General features: G+C 50.9%; 7 protein-coding genes across 11 annotated transcripts in view; 3 read left to right on the plus strand and 4 right to left on the minus strand.

The window, feature by feature from the left end:
- LOC112341031 (pentatricopeptide repeat-containing protein At4g02750-like) overlaps window positions 1–1,545 on the minus strand; it is a 7,655-nt gene extending 6,110 nt beyond the window's left edge. Inside the window, exon 1 of the mRNA XM_024660384.1 lies at window positions 3–1,545. Coding sequence (XP_024516152.1) covers window positions 3–1,545 — 1,543 coding nt within the window. The remainder of the gene's footprint in view (window positions 1–2) is intronic.
- Window positions 1,546–1,562: 17 nt separating this feature from the next.
- LOC9659009 (midasin) lies at window positions 1,563–3,086 on the minus strand. Of its 4 annotated transcripts, none has more exons than XM_024660471.1 (2): window positions 1,976–3,086; window positions 1,563–1,897 (listed from the first exon to the last, which is right to left on the minus strand). In XM_024660471.1, the coding sequence occupies exons 1-2, from the start codon at window positions 2,972–2,974 to the stop codon at window positions 1,676–1,678; spliced, it is 1,221 nt and encodes a 406-aa protein (XP_024516239.1). In that variant the 5' UTR covers window positions 2,975–3,086; the 3' UTR covers window positions 1,563–1,675. The 4 variants fall into 4 exon arrangements, with proteins under 4 accessions (XP_024516239.1, XP_002986624.1, XP_024516240.1 ...); XM_002986578.2 differs by having other exon boundaries at window positions 1,563–1,900; XM_024660472.1 differs by having other exon boundaries at window positions 1,749–1,914.
- A 138-nt stretch (window positions 3,087–3,224) lies between these two features.
- On the plus strand, window positions 3,225–5,374 carry LOC9659867. Its single transcript, XM_002986485.2, has 2 exons — window positions 3,225–4,094; window positions 4,711–5,374. Exons 1-2 carry the CDS (start codon window positions 3,225–3,227, stop codon window positions 5,089–5,091), a joined length of 1,251 nt encoding a protein of 416 aa, XP_002986531.1. The 3' UTR covers window positions 5,092–5,374.
- On the minus strand, window positions 5,244–6,970 carry LOC9659010 (spore wall maturation protein DIT1). The gene is made up of 2 exons (XM_002986579.2): window positions 6,152–6,970; window positions 5,244–6,096 (listed from the first exon to the last, which is right to left on the minus strand). The coding sequence occupies exons 1-2, from the start codon at window positions 6,891–6,893 to the stop codon at window positions 5,306–5,308; spliced, it is 1,533 nt and encodes a 510-aa protein (XP_002986625.2). The 5' UTR covers window positions 6,894–6,970; the 3' UTR covers window positions 5,244–5,305.
- Window positions 6,971–10,206: 3,236 nt separating this feature from the next.
- On the plus strand, window positions 10,207–11,780 carry LOC9659011 (rosmarinate synthase). The gene is made up of 2 exons (XM_024660385.1): window positions 10,207–11,046; window positions 11,634–11,780. Exons 1-2 carry the CDS (start codon window positions 10,207–10,209, stop codon window positions 11,778–11,780), a joined length of 987 nt encoding a protein of 328 aa, XP_024516153.1.
- Window positions 11,781–12,969: 1,189 nt separating this feature from the next.
- On the plus strand, window positions 12,970–13,812 carry LOC112341033 (pentatricopeptide repeat-containing protein At4g21065-like). The gene has a single exon (XM_024660386.1). The coding sequence runs from the start codon at window positions 12,970–12,972 to the stop codon at window positions 13,810–13,812; it is 843 nt and encodes a 280-aa protein (XP_024516154.1).
- Window positions 13,813–13,904: 92 nt separating this feature from the next.
- LOC9659012 lies at window positions 13,905–14,900 on the minus strand. Of its 2 annotated transcripts, XM_024660496.1 has the most exons (4): window positions 14,728–14,900; window positions 14,466–14,659; window positions 14,110–14,413; window positions 13,905–14,040 (listed from the first exon to the last, which is right to left on the minus strand). In XM_024660496.1, the coding sequence occupies exons 1-4, from the start codon at window positions 14,860–14,862 to the stop codon at window positions 14,008–14,010; spliced, it is 666 nt and encodes a 221-aa protein (XP_024516264.1). In that variant the 5' UTR covers window positions 14,863–14,900; the 3' UTR covers window positions 13,905–14,007. The 2 variants fall into 2 exon arrangements, with proteins under 2 accessions (XP_024516264.1, XP_002986626.1); XM_002986580.2 differs by having other exon boundaries at window positions 13,905–14,413.
- Window positions 14,901–15,127: the final 227 nt, after the last annotated feature.

Consider the following 15,127-nt stretch of genomic DNA (forward strand, 5'->3'; position numbering starts at 1 on the left):
ACCATAGTGCTGTTTGGATGGCGCCAAGTTATAGTCCCGGATCATCGATGCAAAGTAGCTCCTGCCAATGCGGGCATTGCCGGCGTGGTTGCAGCACAGTAGAACGCAAGTGAAGGAGGAATCCATAGCCGAGAATCCTTCCACCTCCATGCTTGCGAGGATCCCGATGGTTTCCACTAGCTTCTTGCTTGCAGCGGCCAAGAGCGCAGTCCAGAGGATAGAATCACGCTCCAGAAGTCCATCAAAGAGAGATTTAGCTCTTTGGAAGCTCCCCTTCCGTGCGTAGCCGAGGATCAAGACCGTCCACGATCGTAAGTCCCGCTCCGGCATCTCTGAGAGGATGAAGCTCGCTCGCTCGATGCAGCCGCTCTGGACGAGTCCGGCCAGCATGAGGTTCCACGAGACTTTGTTTCGATCGGGCATGCACGAAAAGAGAGTCTCGCATTCTTCGATATGCCCGTGTTGCGCATACGCGGCCAGCACTGTGTTCCACGAAACCACGTCCCACTTGAGCATTCCATCGAAAAACTGGAGCGCTTCGTCAACTTTTCCCGCTTGAGCGTAGCAGTGAAGCATGGCATTTCTAGATACCAGGTCCTGGCACGGCATCTCTTGAAAAAAAACCTTTACCCGCGAGAGGGATTCATTCTGAGCGATCAGTGCAAGCATCAAAGTCCACGAGACCAAATTCCTTTCTGGCATTTCCTCGTAGAAAATTCTTTTCACCCTTTCAAACCTAGCAAAGGTGGTGTCGGCGTTGTTATACGCAACCAACATTGCATTATAGGACATCACGTCCAGGAACGGCAAAGCTTTCCACAAGTTCTCCACTTCCACAACATGCCCTCTTTGGGCATATGCCGTAAGCATGGCATTCCACGTCACTATATTCCGCCGCGGCGACTCCTCGAAAACACTTCTCGCGGCATCTACACTCCCGTACCGTCCAGACGCCGAAAGCATCGCGTTGAAAGATGCCATGTCACGCTCGGGCATATTCTCAAACACCTGTTTCGCCTTTGGGAAATACCCGTGTTGGGCATATCCTACAAGCATCGTGGTCCACGATATAAGATTCCTCTCAGACATTTCTTCAAATAAAACTCTCGCGTTTTGTATAAATCCATTCTGCGAGTACACGGCAAGCATCGAGTTCCACGACACTAAGCTCCACTCCGGCATATTCTCAAACATTTCTATAGCGTCTTCCAGATACCCGTTAAGGGCATATGCCGAAAGCACCGTGTTCCATGTCACAGCATCTCTGCCGGTGGTCATTTGATCAAACAATTCCTTCGCAGAGCCGATATGCCCGCTTTGGGCATACGCAGCGATCATCAAGTTCCAGGAGAAAACATTCTTCACGGCGAGACCATCAAAAACTCGCCGAGCTTCTTCCAAACTCCCACACCTCCCATACATTTGCACAAGCAAATTCGAGAGATACTGCGCTTGGTGGTGATGACTCGCGATCTTCGAGTGGACGTCTCTCACCTGGGACAAGCTCTTGCAAGATCTGATAAGCCCAACAAAGTCTTCCACCATTCCATAGACAAAAGAGAGAAAGTTCTCAACAGAGAGAAGGAAACTAGCTTATAAGCGCGAAGGAAAGAAACCAAAAAAGAGAAGCTATAAGCTTTTGGAAAGCTCTCTCACCTTTGTTTATACTTAATACTTACTTGACTCCCACCACCGCCTTGAGAGCGCTCATAGCTTCCAAGAGCTTGCCATAGTCACTGCCGCTGCTACACCCGGATGGAAGCTCCACTCCCATGAAGCCGTAGAGCCGCTCCACTTGAACGCCCAAGGATCCACCAGCGGCGTCCCGGTAGCCGATCAACTTTTTAAGCGCAACAATCTCCTTGCGAAGGCGAGCGCGCTTTTCCTTTTCCGGGACCTGCTGGAAGTTTTCACCTTGAACACCATCACTTAAGAAGAAACTTAAAGCTCCAAACAAGTAAAAGAAAGCTCTCACCTCGGGCTTGGCGGCGGCGGCGGCAGCAGCAGCGTTTCGTGCCGAGGTGACGGATTCGTCCGAGCTCACTGCGTTGGGCTCCTCTGGAAAATCCTCGGTCATGGAAGCGTACTCGTCCACGGAAGATCTCGGCTCCTCCTTGCTGTGATCCTGTCCCTCGACGCTGGAGCCACCGTTTTCCACTGAAGAGGCATGGACTTCCTTGGTACTGTCAGGAGCAGCCGCGATCTTTTTCTTGGCTCCACCGGATTCTTCCTCGGGATTTTCCGGACTGGATCTTTTGTTTGTATTCTCCGGGATAACGCTCAATCCCACTCCCTGATCCTTACTGCCACTGCCCTCGTCTTTATCAGCATCAACCTTAACGCCACTCTCTTTGTCTCGATCGCCATCGTGGTCATGAGCTTTAGCTCCAGTAGCGCCACCATCATCATCGTCCGCCAGCTCAACTTCCACGCACTGATAAAAATCCGGAGATCCTTTGCACTGCGATTCGGCCTTTTCGATCTTGCTGCCATCTTCATCGTCCTCTTTTTCCTCAAGCTCCACCGAAGTCTTTGGGTCCGAGGGAGGCTTCTCCACCACAATGTAGTCCTCGGAGGATTTCCCTGGCTCGCCGTGATCCTCTGGAGCCTCCTCGCAAGAAATCTCTCCAAAAGCTGGCTCTGGGCGATCTTCTTTCTTCGATCCGGCTTCTAGGTTCTCCGAGCAAGCCGACGAAGAAGCCCCAACTGGATCCTCTTTCTCGGCCTCCCCATCATCCCGGACAGACCCCTGGCCCTCCTCGGAGCTCCCAGGCGACCACTCGAGGTAGTGTTTGGGCGCCTGGAGGATCTTCTTGAGGAGAAGAAACCCCACAGCGGCCGATCCAACAGGCACCGCGAGGAGAGCGCCAGCAAACGCAAGAACGACCGCGGATGGAACAAGAACCGGGAGCGAGATCACAACAAGCCCCCCAATGCTGGCTTTCTTGCCCAGCTCCCACAGCCGCGACGACATAGCGCTTGAAATCTAGGATCTCCTACTCACCGATCGACACCACGCTCACAAAGACAACACAAAGAGCTCGCTGGAGGAAGCGCTCGCCCTGGTCCGCCTCCATGAACCCTATAATCACCGAGAAACTCACTGTTATGTGGCGGCGTGAAAAAGCGACACGTGGAGCGCACTCATACGGTGTCACCTGACTCAGCGCTAGCGCGGGAAATTTAAAATTTGGGTTTTAGGGTTCTAGGCTAGGTTATGGAGAATGCCGGGATTTAGGGTTCTTGGGGCGAGTTACGTCCAGCGCAGGGGGATTTCCAAGTGGTTCCGTGCGCAGTGGTGCGATGTCCGCCTGGCCTGCGGTGGCCTCCCTCCCACACAAGTCCCAGTGGCCGCCATTCGCAATCCCGAGATCATCCGCAACTCTCCTCGCCGGGATGCGCTTCACGAGCGGCGGCTTCGCGGCCATGACGATGAGTGCCGCGCCGAGTATCTCGCCGCCAAGCGGATCTCCGGGGTGGGATTCCAGCACCACGGCTTCGATTGCAGCATCGACGACGTGCGCTGGATCGGCGATGGCCAGCAATCCGTGTCGCTCATCTGGGATCTCCACAACAAGCCCGAAGGGATGGATCCCTACGCCGCCGCGAAGAGGGTGGTCGAGATCGCCAGTGTGTTTGGGGGCGTGGTGGAGAGGACGGCGTACGCGAGCCGCCGGATGCTGTGCTTCCTCCCGCTCTTCACGCGCGAGTATAACAAGGTGAGAGACTTCGAGGTGGTGGACGGAGAGGTGGTGGAGAGGAATCTCTCGTGCCCGCTTTGCGGCGATGGTGAAGCTCGAGCGCCGCACTGGGCGAATCTGGTGAAGCACTTCCGGCTCAAGCACGAGAGGACCAGGACCAAGATGATCTATCGGATGCATCTGGCGTCCGGGGAGGAGAAGAAGTCGTGGAGGAAGATCTTGCTCCATCAGGAGGCCAAGTATCAGCGCGCTGCTAGAGCTGTGTTGACGCCTCGGGTGCTCTTGCCGGATGGATTGCCGCTCGCGCTGATCAAGGCCGGGTACTTTGTGAAGCAGATGCCTGATAAGCCCGCCAAGGCACCGGACATGGCTGTTTGGTCTCACATCCTACAGGTACTGTTATTCTTGAAATGTTTCTCTTGATCGTTTCTTCTTCTTTTCTGCCAGTTCTATTCTGCCAGTTCCACATCAAAAAATTCTTTTTTTCTTGGTTTCATTTGCTCCAACTTCTTTTCTTCCATCTTTGTTCCTCTCAAAGCTTAGGTCCAGTAACTCTGCATTTGTTTTTTTTCTTGTTTTTTATTACATAGAGCTTTGATGGCTTCAACTTTTTCCTTCTTTGCGCTTTGATCCAATCAACTTCTTTTCTTCCACCTCCAAATCTTTGTTCCTCTCAGAGCTTTGATCCAGTAACTTATCTTTTTACTTGTCTTTGCGTGGAGCTTTGATGGCTTCAACTTTTTCCTTCTTTGAGCTTTGGTCCAATCAACTCTTTCTCATTCTATACTGTCTCTCTTCTTTGCTTGCATAACTTTTCATTTCATTCATTCATTCATTCATATACTGTTTACAAGGTCTCGCAGCGCCCCCCAAGAAGCATGAGACTCTTTGCATATTTCTTTCCTCTTCTTTGCTTTGAGCTTCTTGCTTAGCACTCAATGTTGTACTTCTCATTCATCTTTCTCTTCTCTGATTGATATTCTCCAACCATCTTGGAACTTTTTATCAGGTAGCCAACCTCGGGATCAGCTGCATCTGCCTCGTCTGCGACAACGTAAACTACACCGGCGCAATGGAGTTCGCGCGGCGGCAGAACGTCCACACGGTCCTCATCGGCATCGGCGCGAGGCAGAAGATAAAAGAGAAAGCCAACCTCTACTTCTCGTGGGAGGAGGTGGTAACGGGCAAAGCCCTGGCCATGGCCGAGCAAGCCGCCGCGAGCTGGGCCGCCAAGCAGACCGAACCAGGCAAGTCCAAGTCAAAGAAGAAAAAAAAGGAGCCTTTCGCAGTCCAGGAGGACGACATGTTCTTCGAGTACTACGAGAATTTGTACCCCTCCTCCTCCGGCTCGTCGGAGTTCGAGTGGAGCGATTCGGACGAGTCCGAGTGATCCGTGCTGTCAAAATCTTCTCACGAGGTAAATGAGGGGTCTTTGTTTCCTTCATTTGGAGTAACATCGGTTGAAAGTTTGCGAGGAACTTAGCAGGCTTTGATCTGCTTGTAGTGAGGCGATTCGTGCTATCAAAATCTTCTCGCGAGGTAAATGGAAATCTTTGCTTCTTTCATTTGGAAGTAACAACGATCATTGTAAGTTTGCGAGGAACTTAGCAGGCTTTGATCTGCTTGTAGTGGCTGGGTCGACCATCTGGGAATTTCACAAGCTCCATCGTGTAGCCATCGCGCTTGAGCAGCACCTGCTCGTTCGATCCCAGCTCCTCGCAAGCCAGCTTCCCCGAGAGCTCCCCAGATCGAATGACTTTGGAGTGGAGCAGCATGAACTTCCCATCCGCGAGCTCCACCACCGCGTTGTGCCACGGCGTGGGGATGTGGAAGTTCTTCTCCTCGGACGAGCGCTGCGCGGCGAGCAGCGAGGCATGGATCACATTGATCCCATACTTGGGGCCGCGATTGGGATGCGGGTGGATCGAGACGCGCAGCGCGAGAGGGAAGAGCCACTCCACCATGGCCGAGTAGGCGCGGTTGCGCAAGAGCATGAGGAAGCCCACCTTGCTGCAAAGCTCCTCCTTTGCGGCGAGCGAGGGGAGACCCTTGCAGCTCTTGTGTTCTTGGAGATCCTCGAGCATGAATCTGGAGAAGCCATGGTGTAAGTTGCGCGTCTCCACGCTCTCTTGGATGTCCTTCCTCACGGAGGATTCGTCGTTGCCAAACAAGCACAGTAGCGCTCGTCTCGCGGTCTCTGCGCTGGAAGTCAGCTTCGTCTCGATCGGGTGCTCCAAGATCGTGTTGGAGATCAGCGCTGCGATGCTATCCTCGTCTTGGTTGTCCAGGAGGAAATCATCCAGGCGAAAGAAGTTGATCAATCCGGGATGTAGATCATGCGCCATCTCGCGGAACATCCTTCCATAGGTATCCACAGTAGCATCATCGGCTCCAACTGGAAGAAATCACGTAAGACGATGGATCGAAGCATTCCAGCTCCAGGAACTTACCCAGATCCGAGAAGACGTGGCCATCCGAGACGATGTTGTAGTGCACGCCCGGAGGATAGACCTCCTTGACGAGATCCGCGATGATCTTCATGGAGCGAATGGCGAGCTCCTCGGCCTTGTCCGGGAACTTCCCCAGCGTCTTGTCTGGATTGCACGACTTCACTGGAAACGCCGGCAGGATGAACTCGAGAGGAACGTTTCTCGCGACGTGGTATCTCACTCCCTCGCCGAATCTCTGCTTGCCTCCGCTGGTAAACCACTGGTCGTTGCTGGCAAAGTGGATGAAGTTCTTCTCGATGATCTCCAGCGCGCGAGCGGTGATCTCGTCCACCTCTTGATCGGCAGTGGAGGCGTCCAGGAGGCAAGATCTCGTCATGGCGCTGTTGTCCAGCAAGAGAGGGGCGAGGTAGTCGATCTCGCGCTCCAGCGTACCTGGATCCACGAACACCACGCCCTCGAAGCCATTGCCGAGGAATCTCTCGTAGATCGTGGCTGCCCAGGTGCTGGATTGGTCAGCTCCGAGCAGAGTGATGGTGTACTTGTTGATCGCTGGAGCGATGGTGCGCGAGGCTTGCTTGGCTGCCTCGAGATCTTGTGCCTTGCTCGCAACCACGGACTGGAAGGTGAAATCGCCCTTCTGGGCGACTGGGACATGGCGCGACGCGGACTGGGAGATGAAGGCGATCTCGCCGCTCTCCCTGTGAATGTACAAGAAAGCGATCTTGTCCTTGGGATAAGCCATGGCGTTCTAGCTAGATGGGAAGAATTGCTATAAAGTTTTTAGGAATTGCGATCACTTACGTGTTTGTTCTCCTCTGTTAGGTCGAGGTCTCTTTAAAGTTCCTTTATATAATGGAGAGGTGTCTTGGTACATTTTAGACCCGCAATTTAGAAACGTGAGAGCGTTGGACCGCCTGTTCTGGCCGCCATACCAAGCCAGTCAGAGTATTCCTAGAATGTTTTAAGCAAATAAAAATTGTTTAGTATAACTATTAACTATTTCTGACTGTTAACTATATCTGTTTAATATAATTAATTAATTCTTATTATCAAGATTTATTGGAATACTGGTGGAAGATTCTTGGCATCGGACCTAGGGTTTTGCAATGCCAGGTCGCTTCCAACGCTTCCATGATTCCATGTTTATATCCTTCGAAGGTGGAAAGCATCGCGTTCTCGATCCAGTTAAGAACACTCTCGTCGGATCCTTCTTTCAAATCAAGCTCGGCGGAAGTATCAGGGACGTGCCCGAGAGTTTGCTCATGTACGTCCGGCAGGACTTGGTAGACCTGTACGATGCCCTGCTGGCTGACATTGCCGACGGTGAAGACACTCGGAGGGTGTACATCGGCCACCCAGGAACCGGAAAATCCCTGACGGCCATCCAGCTCTTGTTCCTCTTGCTCAAGCGGCACAGCGCCAACCCAGTGGTGTACTACTCGCATAAGGTGTCCCAGGGAGTTTACCACCTTTTCAAGGGGGGACAGTTCCACTCGCTTCTTAGGTTCGACGCGGTGGCGCAGTACTTGGAGGATCCAGACACGTTCTATATACATGATGGGAGTAAGATACCGGATTCAGGCGCCATCGAGGCCCGAACTGTGCTAGTAACATGTCCCAAGGCTAATGTTTACAAGGAGTTCGCCAAGGTTTCTGGGGGCTATGACGCTTTTTATGGTCACTTATGGACTGAAGAGGAGCTGAAAGCATGTCGGGAGCGTTCGTATTCCAGGATACCATGGCAGACAGTCGCGCGGCATGTATATATGGCCGGCCCCATTCCCAGGCTTGTCTTCCAGACTGCAGAGAAGTTCAAGACCGTGGTGCGGACCCTGAAGAGCAAGCTAGCTCAGACATCAGATCTGCTGTCGGTTTTTTCTTCAATACGCGACCACGACCTGGAGCAATCTTTCTCCCATGACGTAGTGCTTCACTTGGACAGGGGAAAAGATTCGTCGGAAGGTTACACAAAGATTGCTTCGGACTATGTGAAAGAACAGTTGTTGCTACGCCTGGACAAAGAAAAGTGGCTGGAGATGATTGACAAATACACCAGTTTGCAAGGTATAGGTGGCCTTACTTGTTTCCGGGGCACCGTCCTAGAGCTGCTTATGCACATTACCTTCCCAAGGTTCCTGGGAAAGTGCGAGCGGATCTGCAGCAAAACGCATCGACATTCAACTTCTGCTCCTGCCAGAATGAATGTGGATGAAGCCGAGGACATCAAGGTTGTCTTTTATGTGAACTATGAAGACCTGCAAGCCAAGATCGAAAAGTGCATCGGGGATAAGTGTGCAGCGGCTTACTTCTGGCCGCGTACTAGGTCTGAGGCGGCCATAGATAGCATCTACATCGACTTCAAAAGGAAACAGGCGTATCTTCTCCAAGCCACTGTCTCTAAGAAGCATGTGGTCGTATGGCATCCTGTGAAGTTACTGATGGAGTTTTTGAGCAGCAAGGCGATCCGGATTGCAGGTCTTTACTTTGTGGTGTCGGACGCGATCTTTTCAGGATTCCGGACTCAAAGGTGGAGGAAAACTCGTGAAGTGAAAGGCGAGTATCCTGAGGTGATCAACATCCCCAGCCTTTGTCAGTACAAGCTGGAGTTCTCGGTACTTGATGACGACTGGAAGAACATCGAAAAGCTGAGCGATACCTTGCGAAACATGGATGACAATTTCAAATTGACACTGGTAAGGTTTGAACTTTATTTTTTTTGCGATTGTCTTGACGGTCGTTGCTAGAGCCTGGAGAAGGATTTGCCGGAAGAGCATGTCCAGCGCAGGCGTTCTGCTGACGATTCCTCGTCCTCGTCTGTCACGTAAGCCAAGTGACGATTCTTGTTTGATACTCATTGAGGTGTTTCACAGGATCGAGCCAGAGTGCGAGCTTGAGATTACAGAGGTAGATGTGGCCGCAGGCGAGCTTTATGAGCAGGATGATGAGGAGTAACGTAAACCTTAAACCCTCAAACTTTTTAAACTTTGCAACCAAATGTTCATAATGGAATCTAATTAGGGCCAGCCTGTCTTTTAAGGTCTTGGAACAAAGAGTGGGGCGCGTTTGTGCGGTGGGCATTCTTTTGTCTTGAGATTGGATCTGATAAGCCACAGAGTCAATGGGAGCATGGTACAGATAAGATCGTGAGAGCTTACTTTGTATCACCCACCCGATGAAGAGCCGGATATGGAAAAAGAACTTATTGGTAAAAAAATATTAAAAATTACATCACTTAAGTTTAAGGTAATTTCAACTTTATCACCCTTGTGTATGCGGCAGCTGCAACATGATTTGAGAAAGTTTCATGATCCAAAATTTTCCCCAGGCCGTAGCAATCCAAAGCTTCTGGAGGAGTTTATTATGACGTAATGGTTTCACGTACGGCTTTGAGATATCTTCTGTCGCTTTAATGCTAGAAAACACTACTTTGGCCTGCCAGCGGTTCCAGGACGGTCTATACCTCCCATCGCTCCATCAGCGCATCGCATGATCCAGGTGATGATATAAAAAACTGGATAAGAGAAACCCCGTAGCTGTAGCTTTGCATTCGTCCAATCTTCTTATCCGTTCAGTATGGTTTTCGTCAAGAGATCCACACTTGTCCGCCCAGCGTCACCAGTTCTCAATGGATTCGGTGAGTTTCCATACCGGAATCGCCTCCTCTTCTTCAGGCCGCCTTCGCAACCGCTTTCGAAGATCATCACCCACATGAAACAGTCTTTGGCGGCGGCGCTGTCCGAGTTCTACCCTGTCGCTGGCCGGATCTCCGTACGCGAGGACATGCGAATGCAGCTCGAATGCAACAATCACGGCGTCATGTTCAGCGAGGCGTCGTGCGATCGCACACTTCCCGAAGGCGACAAGTTTGATCTGGACCCCGAGTTCCTGCTGGAGCTGTCTCAAGCTCCTGGGCACGAGAAGGATCTCAAGTGACCGTGGCCGGCTGATGCTCCACTCCTTTTTATCCAGGTACACAAGATCTGACAAAGTGTATCGAAAGACAATGTTATACTTTCAAGGTGACCGAGTTTTCGTGCGGAGGCTTCTGCGTGGCGATGAAGTACAGCCACGAGCTCATGGATGGTACAAGTTTCTGGCACTTTATTCAATCCTGGGCGGAGGTCTCTTGTGGAAAACCAATCTCCCAGCCTCCTTTTGTGGTTCCATTCCCGATTGGAATCCCATCTAGCGATGCTCCTCCTCCACCAGTTCCCAGCGGAGGAATGCTCACTCTGCTCGATCGAAATGCGCCGGATCCGGGGCTTTTCGGCTACAAGTCCTTCCCGAGAACTCGGAGGTTCCGATTCGGGAAGCTCATGATCCAGGCTCTCAAGCAGAGAAACCCCGAGTACTCCACATTCCAGCTCCTATCATCGCACATCTGGTGGAAAGTTTGCTTAGCTCGCGGCTTGGGCGACAAAGACACCACCAAGCTGTTCTTCGCGGTGAATTGCCGAGGGCGATTCCCGCACCTCCCGAAAGAGTATCTCGGCACTCCCGCTGCATGGGCGATGGCGTCGGCGAAGTGTGGCGAGATGGAATCGCTGGGAATGATCTCCTCGCTCATCAAGAAGACGATCAGGGAGTTTAGCGAGGAGAGCTGGGGCGTGTCGGCGGGGTTTCTCGAGCACTACGCGGGTGGAGAGTCGAGCGACAAGGCGGTGCTTGATATGAGGCCGGACAAGGACTTGTACATTGGGAGCTCGTTCTATTTCCCGGTCTTCCACGAGTTCTCGTGGGGGACCCCGTGCGAGATGGCCATGGCGCAAGCTCCAGCGAATGGGCGAATGTATTACTTCCCGGGCAAAGAGAAAGGCAGCGTGGATCTCTACATCACGCTGCAACACCAGGCAATGGACAAGCTCGAGAACGACGCATCTTTCTGCGACATGCAGGCGAGCTAAGCAGTGAGTTTGGAGATTCTTTGCTGGTAGTTAATAGTTATTTTGTCCAAACTGGATATATACCTTAATTTCATCTTGCAAAAAGGGAGCTTCTAGAAACCATTAAGTTGCATATTTTTTTATACGTTTGTATAAGTAAATCCTATGGTTCACAAATTGCGTATTGAATAAGTACTTCTCATCCATGGCTGGTCGAAGGGAAACATCATGAAGTTAATGAGAACCTGGAAGCAGCTCTTCGACTTATGGCACGAGTGGAATTGCCAGGACCACAATCTCTTTCATATGAAATTGATCACAAATAGAGATTTATCTCCGAGCAAACACAGAAACCAACAGAGTCTCTAGATAGCACCAAGATCTTCTCCACCTTAGTTGAAGTTTTGTAGATAAAGTTAAGATTTGCAGTTTTTCTTCTTGGAGAATGTAACTTAGATCCGTGAGAATACTCCACTGGCATATGCTGTGTATTCTACAATTTTTTCTTCAGATCCTTCCTAATCCCCGCTTAGTTTGCTTCTAAAACAAATCTGGAAAGATTGAGTGCTTACTAACGTTCTGCTTCAAGTATTTACCAGGTTGCGATCCACTTGAAAGCAACTAACAGAACCACAGTCCATTATTTCATCTCTTTTAATATTTGTTCTGGAGATTCTTCAGCGTTGGAGCGAGAATTTGGAGTAGCTGTGCACGCGGTAGATCGTGATCACGAGTCGAAATGTTAGCGAGTGAGTGCTGTGAGACTGGCCTATGAATGATCATAAGAGTCTTCTTCGCCAAGCAAGCCATCCGAGAACTTTGATGTGTTTCTGTTTTTCAGTGGAGAGTTACTAGGGGTTGATCTTTTCCATGAAAACAAGACGAAAGATGATTAAGAGATCGCTTGCCCTAGCAGAGAATCTTCTAAAACTGAAGGCATCGCAAAGGTGAAGTAAAATTCTGGCAGTTTGGAGTTTGGATTCATGGCGGCATCGCTTCTTTCTCTGGACAATGGTACATTGCTGTTTCCACAAACGATCCAGCACGACTGCCTTGTATCCCAACACTGGAATCATCCCCACCCGCCAGAGCCAAGGCAGGCAGCTCTTCGACAAGCAGCGCTCCTCGCTTGCCCCGCGCCAGCGCCATCTCGATCGGTTCCTCCTCTCCCCACTCGAGGAGCAGCAGCAAAGCCTCCAAATCCACGAGCGCCTCGCCCACATTTCTCCCAATGGAGATATCTCGGCCTACATCTCGCTCCTGCAGGACTGCCGCTCGCTCGAGCAGGGCAGGGCAATCCACCGGCACATCGCCCACAGCAAGGTGGCGGGGGAGCCGTACGTGCACAATCTCCTGCTCAAAATGTACGGCAGGTGCCGCCGTCCCGGCGAGGCGCGACTCGTTTTTGATTCCATGCCCCTCAAGAACAGCTTCTCCTGGAATCTGATGCTCACCGCATATTCCCAGGCAGGGCATCTGGAGGAGGCGAAGACGCTCTTTGATTCCCTGCCTCACCCAGACACAGTGGCCTCGAATATCATGCTGGCCATGTACGGTAAGTACGGCAGGACGAACGAGGCTGCGGAGCTGTTTTCTGAAATGCCCGTGCGAGATGCCGTTGCATGGAATACTCTGATGACAGCATATGCCCAATATGGGCATTTTGAAAAGGCACTTTGTCTGTACAGGAGCTCTTGCCTTGAAGGCTTGCGGCACGACCACATTGCATTTATAAGCGTCTTGGAGGCCTGTTCGCGGCTAAAAGCCTTTGAGGAGGGCAAGAGAATCCACCATGCTGCTGCAGCAATCGGCTGTGGTTCAAATCTCAAGGTCGTGACAGCAATCGTGAATTTCTACTCCAGATGTGATCAACTCGATGATGCCAGGAAAGCCTTCGATGGTGCCCCGGAGAAGGATGCTTTCTTGTGGACGGCCATGGTTACAGCATATGCCCACGCAGGGTATCTGCAGGATGCTGAGGATCTCTTTACTCAGATGCCTGCGAAAGATGCCGTGTCGTGGACGGCGATGATGGCAGCATATTCCCGGAACGGGCATCCCACTCAAGCTCTACGAGTGTTCCGCCAGATGGATCTGGAAGGAATCCACCCAACCGGTATCACTTTCATCACGGCTTTGGATGCCTGCGCGATGATCCCATCGCTAGCGCTTGGCCGGATCATTGCCGCCACCATCGACTTTGTAGAGCCCAGGTTGGAGCCCGCGATCCAGAGCTGCTTGCTCCAGCTCTACGGCAGATGCGGCGCTCTGGGCGATGCCAAGGCCGTGTTTGATTCCATGCGCGACCGCAACGTCGTGACTTGGAGCTCGATCATTGCCGCGAATGCCCAGAATGGACACGGCCATCGTGCACTGGAGCTTTTCTACTCGATGCTCCTCGAGGGTGTTCTTCCCGTGGAGATCACGCTGATCAGCGTTCTTCACGCCTGCTGCCACTCGGGACTCTCCGGGAACGCTCCGCAGTTTTTCCAGTCCATTTCCTCGGAATTTGAGCTGCGACCCATTGCAGACCACTTTGTTTGCATGATCGATGTGTTTGGGCGATCCGGGGAGATCGAAAATGCCGCGGACTTGATCGCGAGCATGCCGTTTGAGCCGAATGCGGTGGCGTGGACAATTCTTTTGAATGCTTGCAGGATGCACAAGGATGTGGAGAGGGCCAAGAGGATCACCGACAGGATCGTGAGGCTCGATGGGTCGTGGCAGTATGCTCTCCTCACGGGCATTCACGCCGAAAACGAAAAGGTGGTAAATTAAAAGTCTGCATTAACGTTGGGTTATGGATATTAGTTAAATTTCTCTTTAAAACAATAGAGAAATATTATTGTAACAACTTATTTTCGAATATGTACATAAATTTTTTAAATTATGAAAAAATTATGAGAGCTACAACAATGTAATGTTCGTAAATTTACACAAAAAATTTATATTGCTTTCTGCAAGATGGATCATTCAGCGCTGCAAAATAATCTGATGCTCGCCATCCTGCCCGCAAAGAACATAATTTTTAGGAAACAGAGAGAAGAAATCTTGAAGCTCAAAGAAAGGTCTCACCTTGGTGTCCTCAAACAATGACGAGAAGTAAACCGGATCATAGATGGATCCAGCCAGGGTCTCGCTTTGCGAAGCTTGGCTCTCATCCGGCCAGAAGGGCTCCGATCGCGGGACCTCGCCGAGGGTGGCAAGGCGCGCATCGAAGTTAACTGGCTGATACGAGGCAACATCATGCGACGAGAAGCCTTCCCGGATCAATGGAAACCAGATGAATGCCGAGACCATCCGGGCAATGGAGCTCGTGGCTTGGAGTCCCAGGAATATATACAGCGCCATAGCCGAGAGCTTTCCAGGAGCAATGTTCCTGATGAAACAAACCGTAAAGCTCCGAGGAATGCGAGAGAAAACTTTTCTACCTGAGCTCATTGGCGACGAGGACGAACCAAGAAACGTCGAGGAGAAGGTTGCATCCCATGAGGACGAGATAGATTCGAAGCAAAACTTGGATTCCACTCTCGATGGCTATGAGAGCGAAGAGGGCGATGGCCAATTCCGCCACGGGAACTCCAGTGTAGAGCTTGCTTAGCGAGCCGAGAAATGCGCACCCAATCTAGAAGCTCAAGGATGAATTTGAAAGAAAGAAATGGAGATCTCTCCCTCCTTGTCTTTGGTATTTACCTGGATGTAGATCAGCGCTGTTCCAAGCGATTGCAGATGCTCCGGAACGAGCAGCCATTCGCGAATCCCTTGCAGCAGATTCCCACATTGCAGTGCCCCGGGACACTCACCTGGCCAATGCCGCCAACCACGCATAGCCTCATCGTCTTCTCACACCATAGCCAAGCCCTAATACCAAGCAGTATATTCGCACATCATTTAGCTATTCTAATAGTATTTCAATACTAACATATAAAAGTGTTTATGACAGTATATAAATTATAAATATGTTTATAAACTATAAATATAAAATTTTCTAAATTATTAAAAACCGTTAAATGGTAAAATATTATGAAATATTCAAGTATATTCTAGGTATGTCCACCTCAGTATAAGTTTGCTTAAGCAAACCAAAATTCTT

The sequence above is a fragment of the Selaginella moellendorffii genome, unplaced genomic scaffold, assembly GCF_000143415.4.
Source record: "Selaginella moellendorffii unplaced genomic scaffold, v1.0 SELMOscaffold_74, whole genome shotgun sequence".
Lineage (NCBI taxonomy): Eukaryota > Viridiplantae > Streptophyta > Lycopodiopsida > Selaginellales > Selaginellaceae > Selaginella > Selaginella moellendorffii.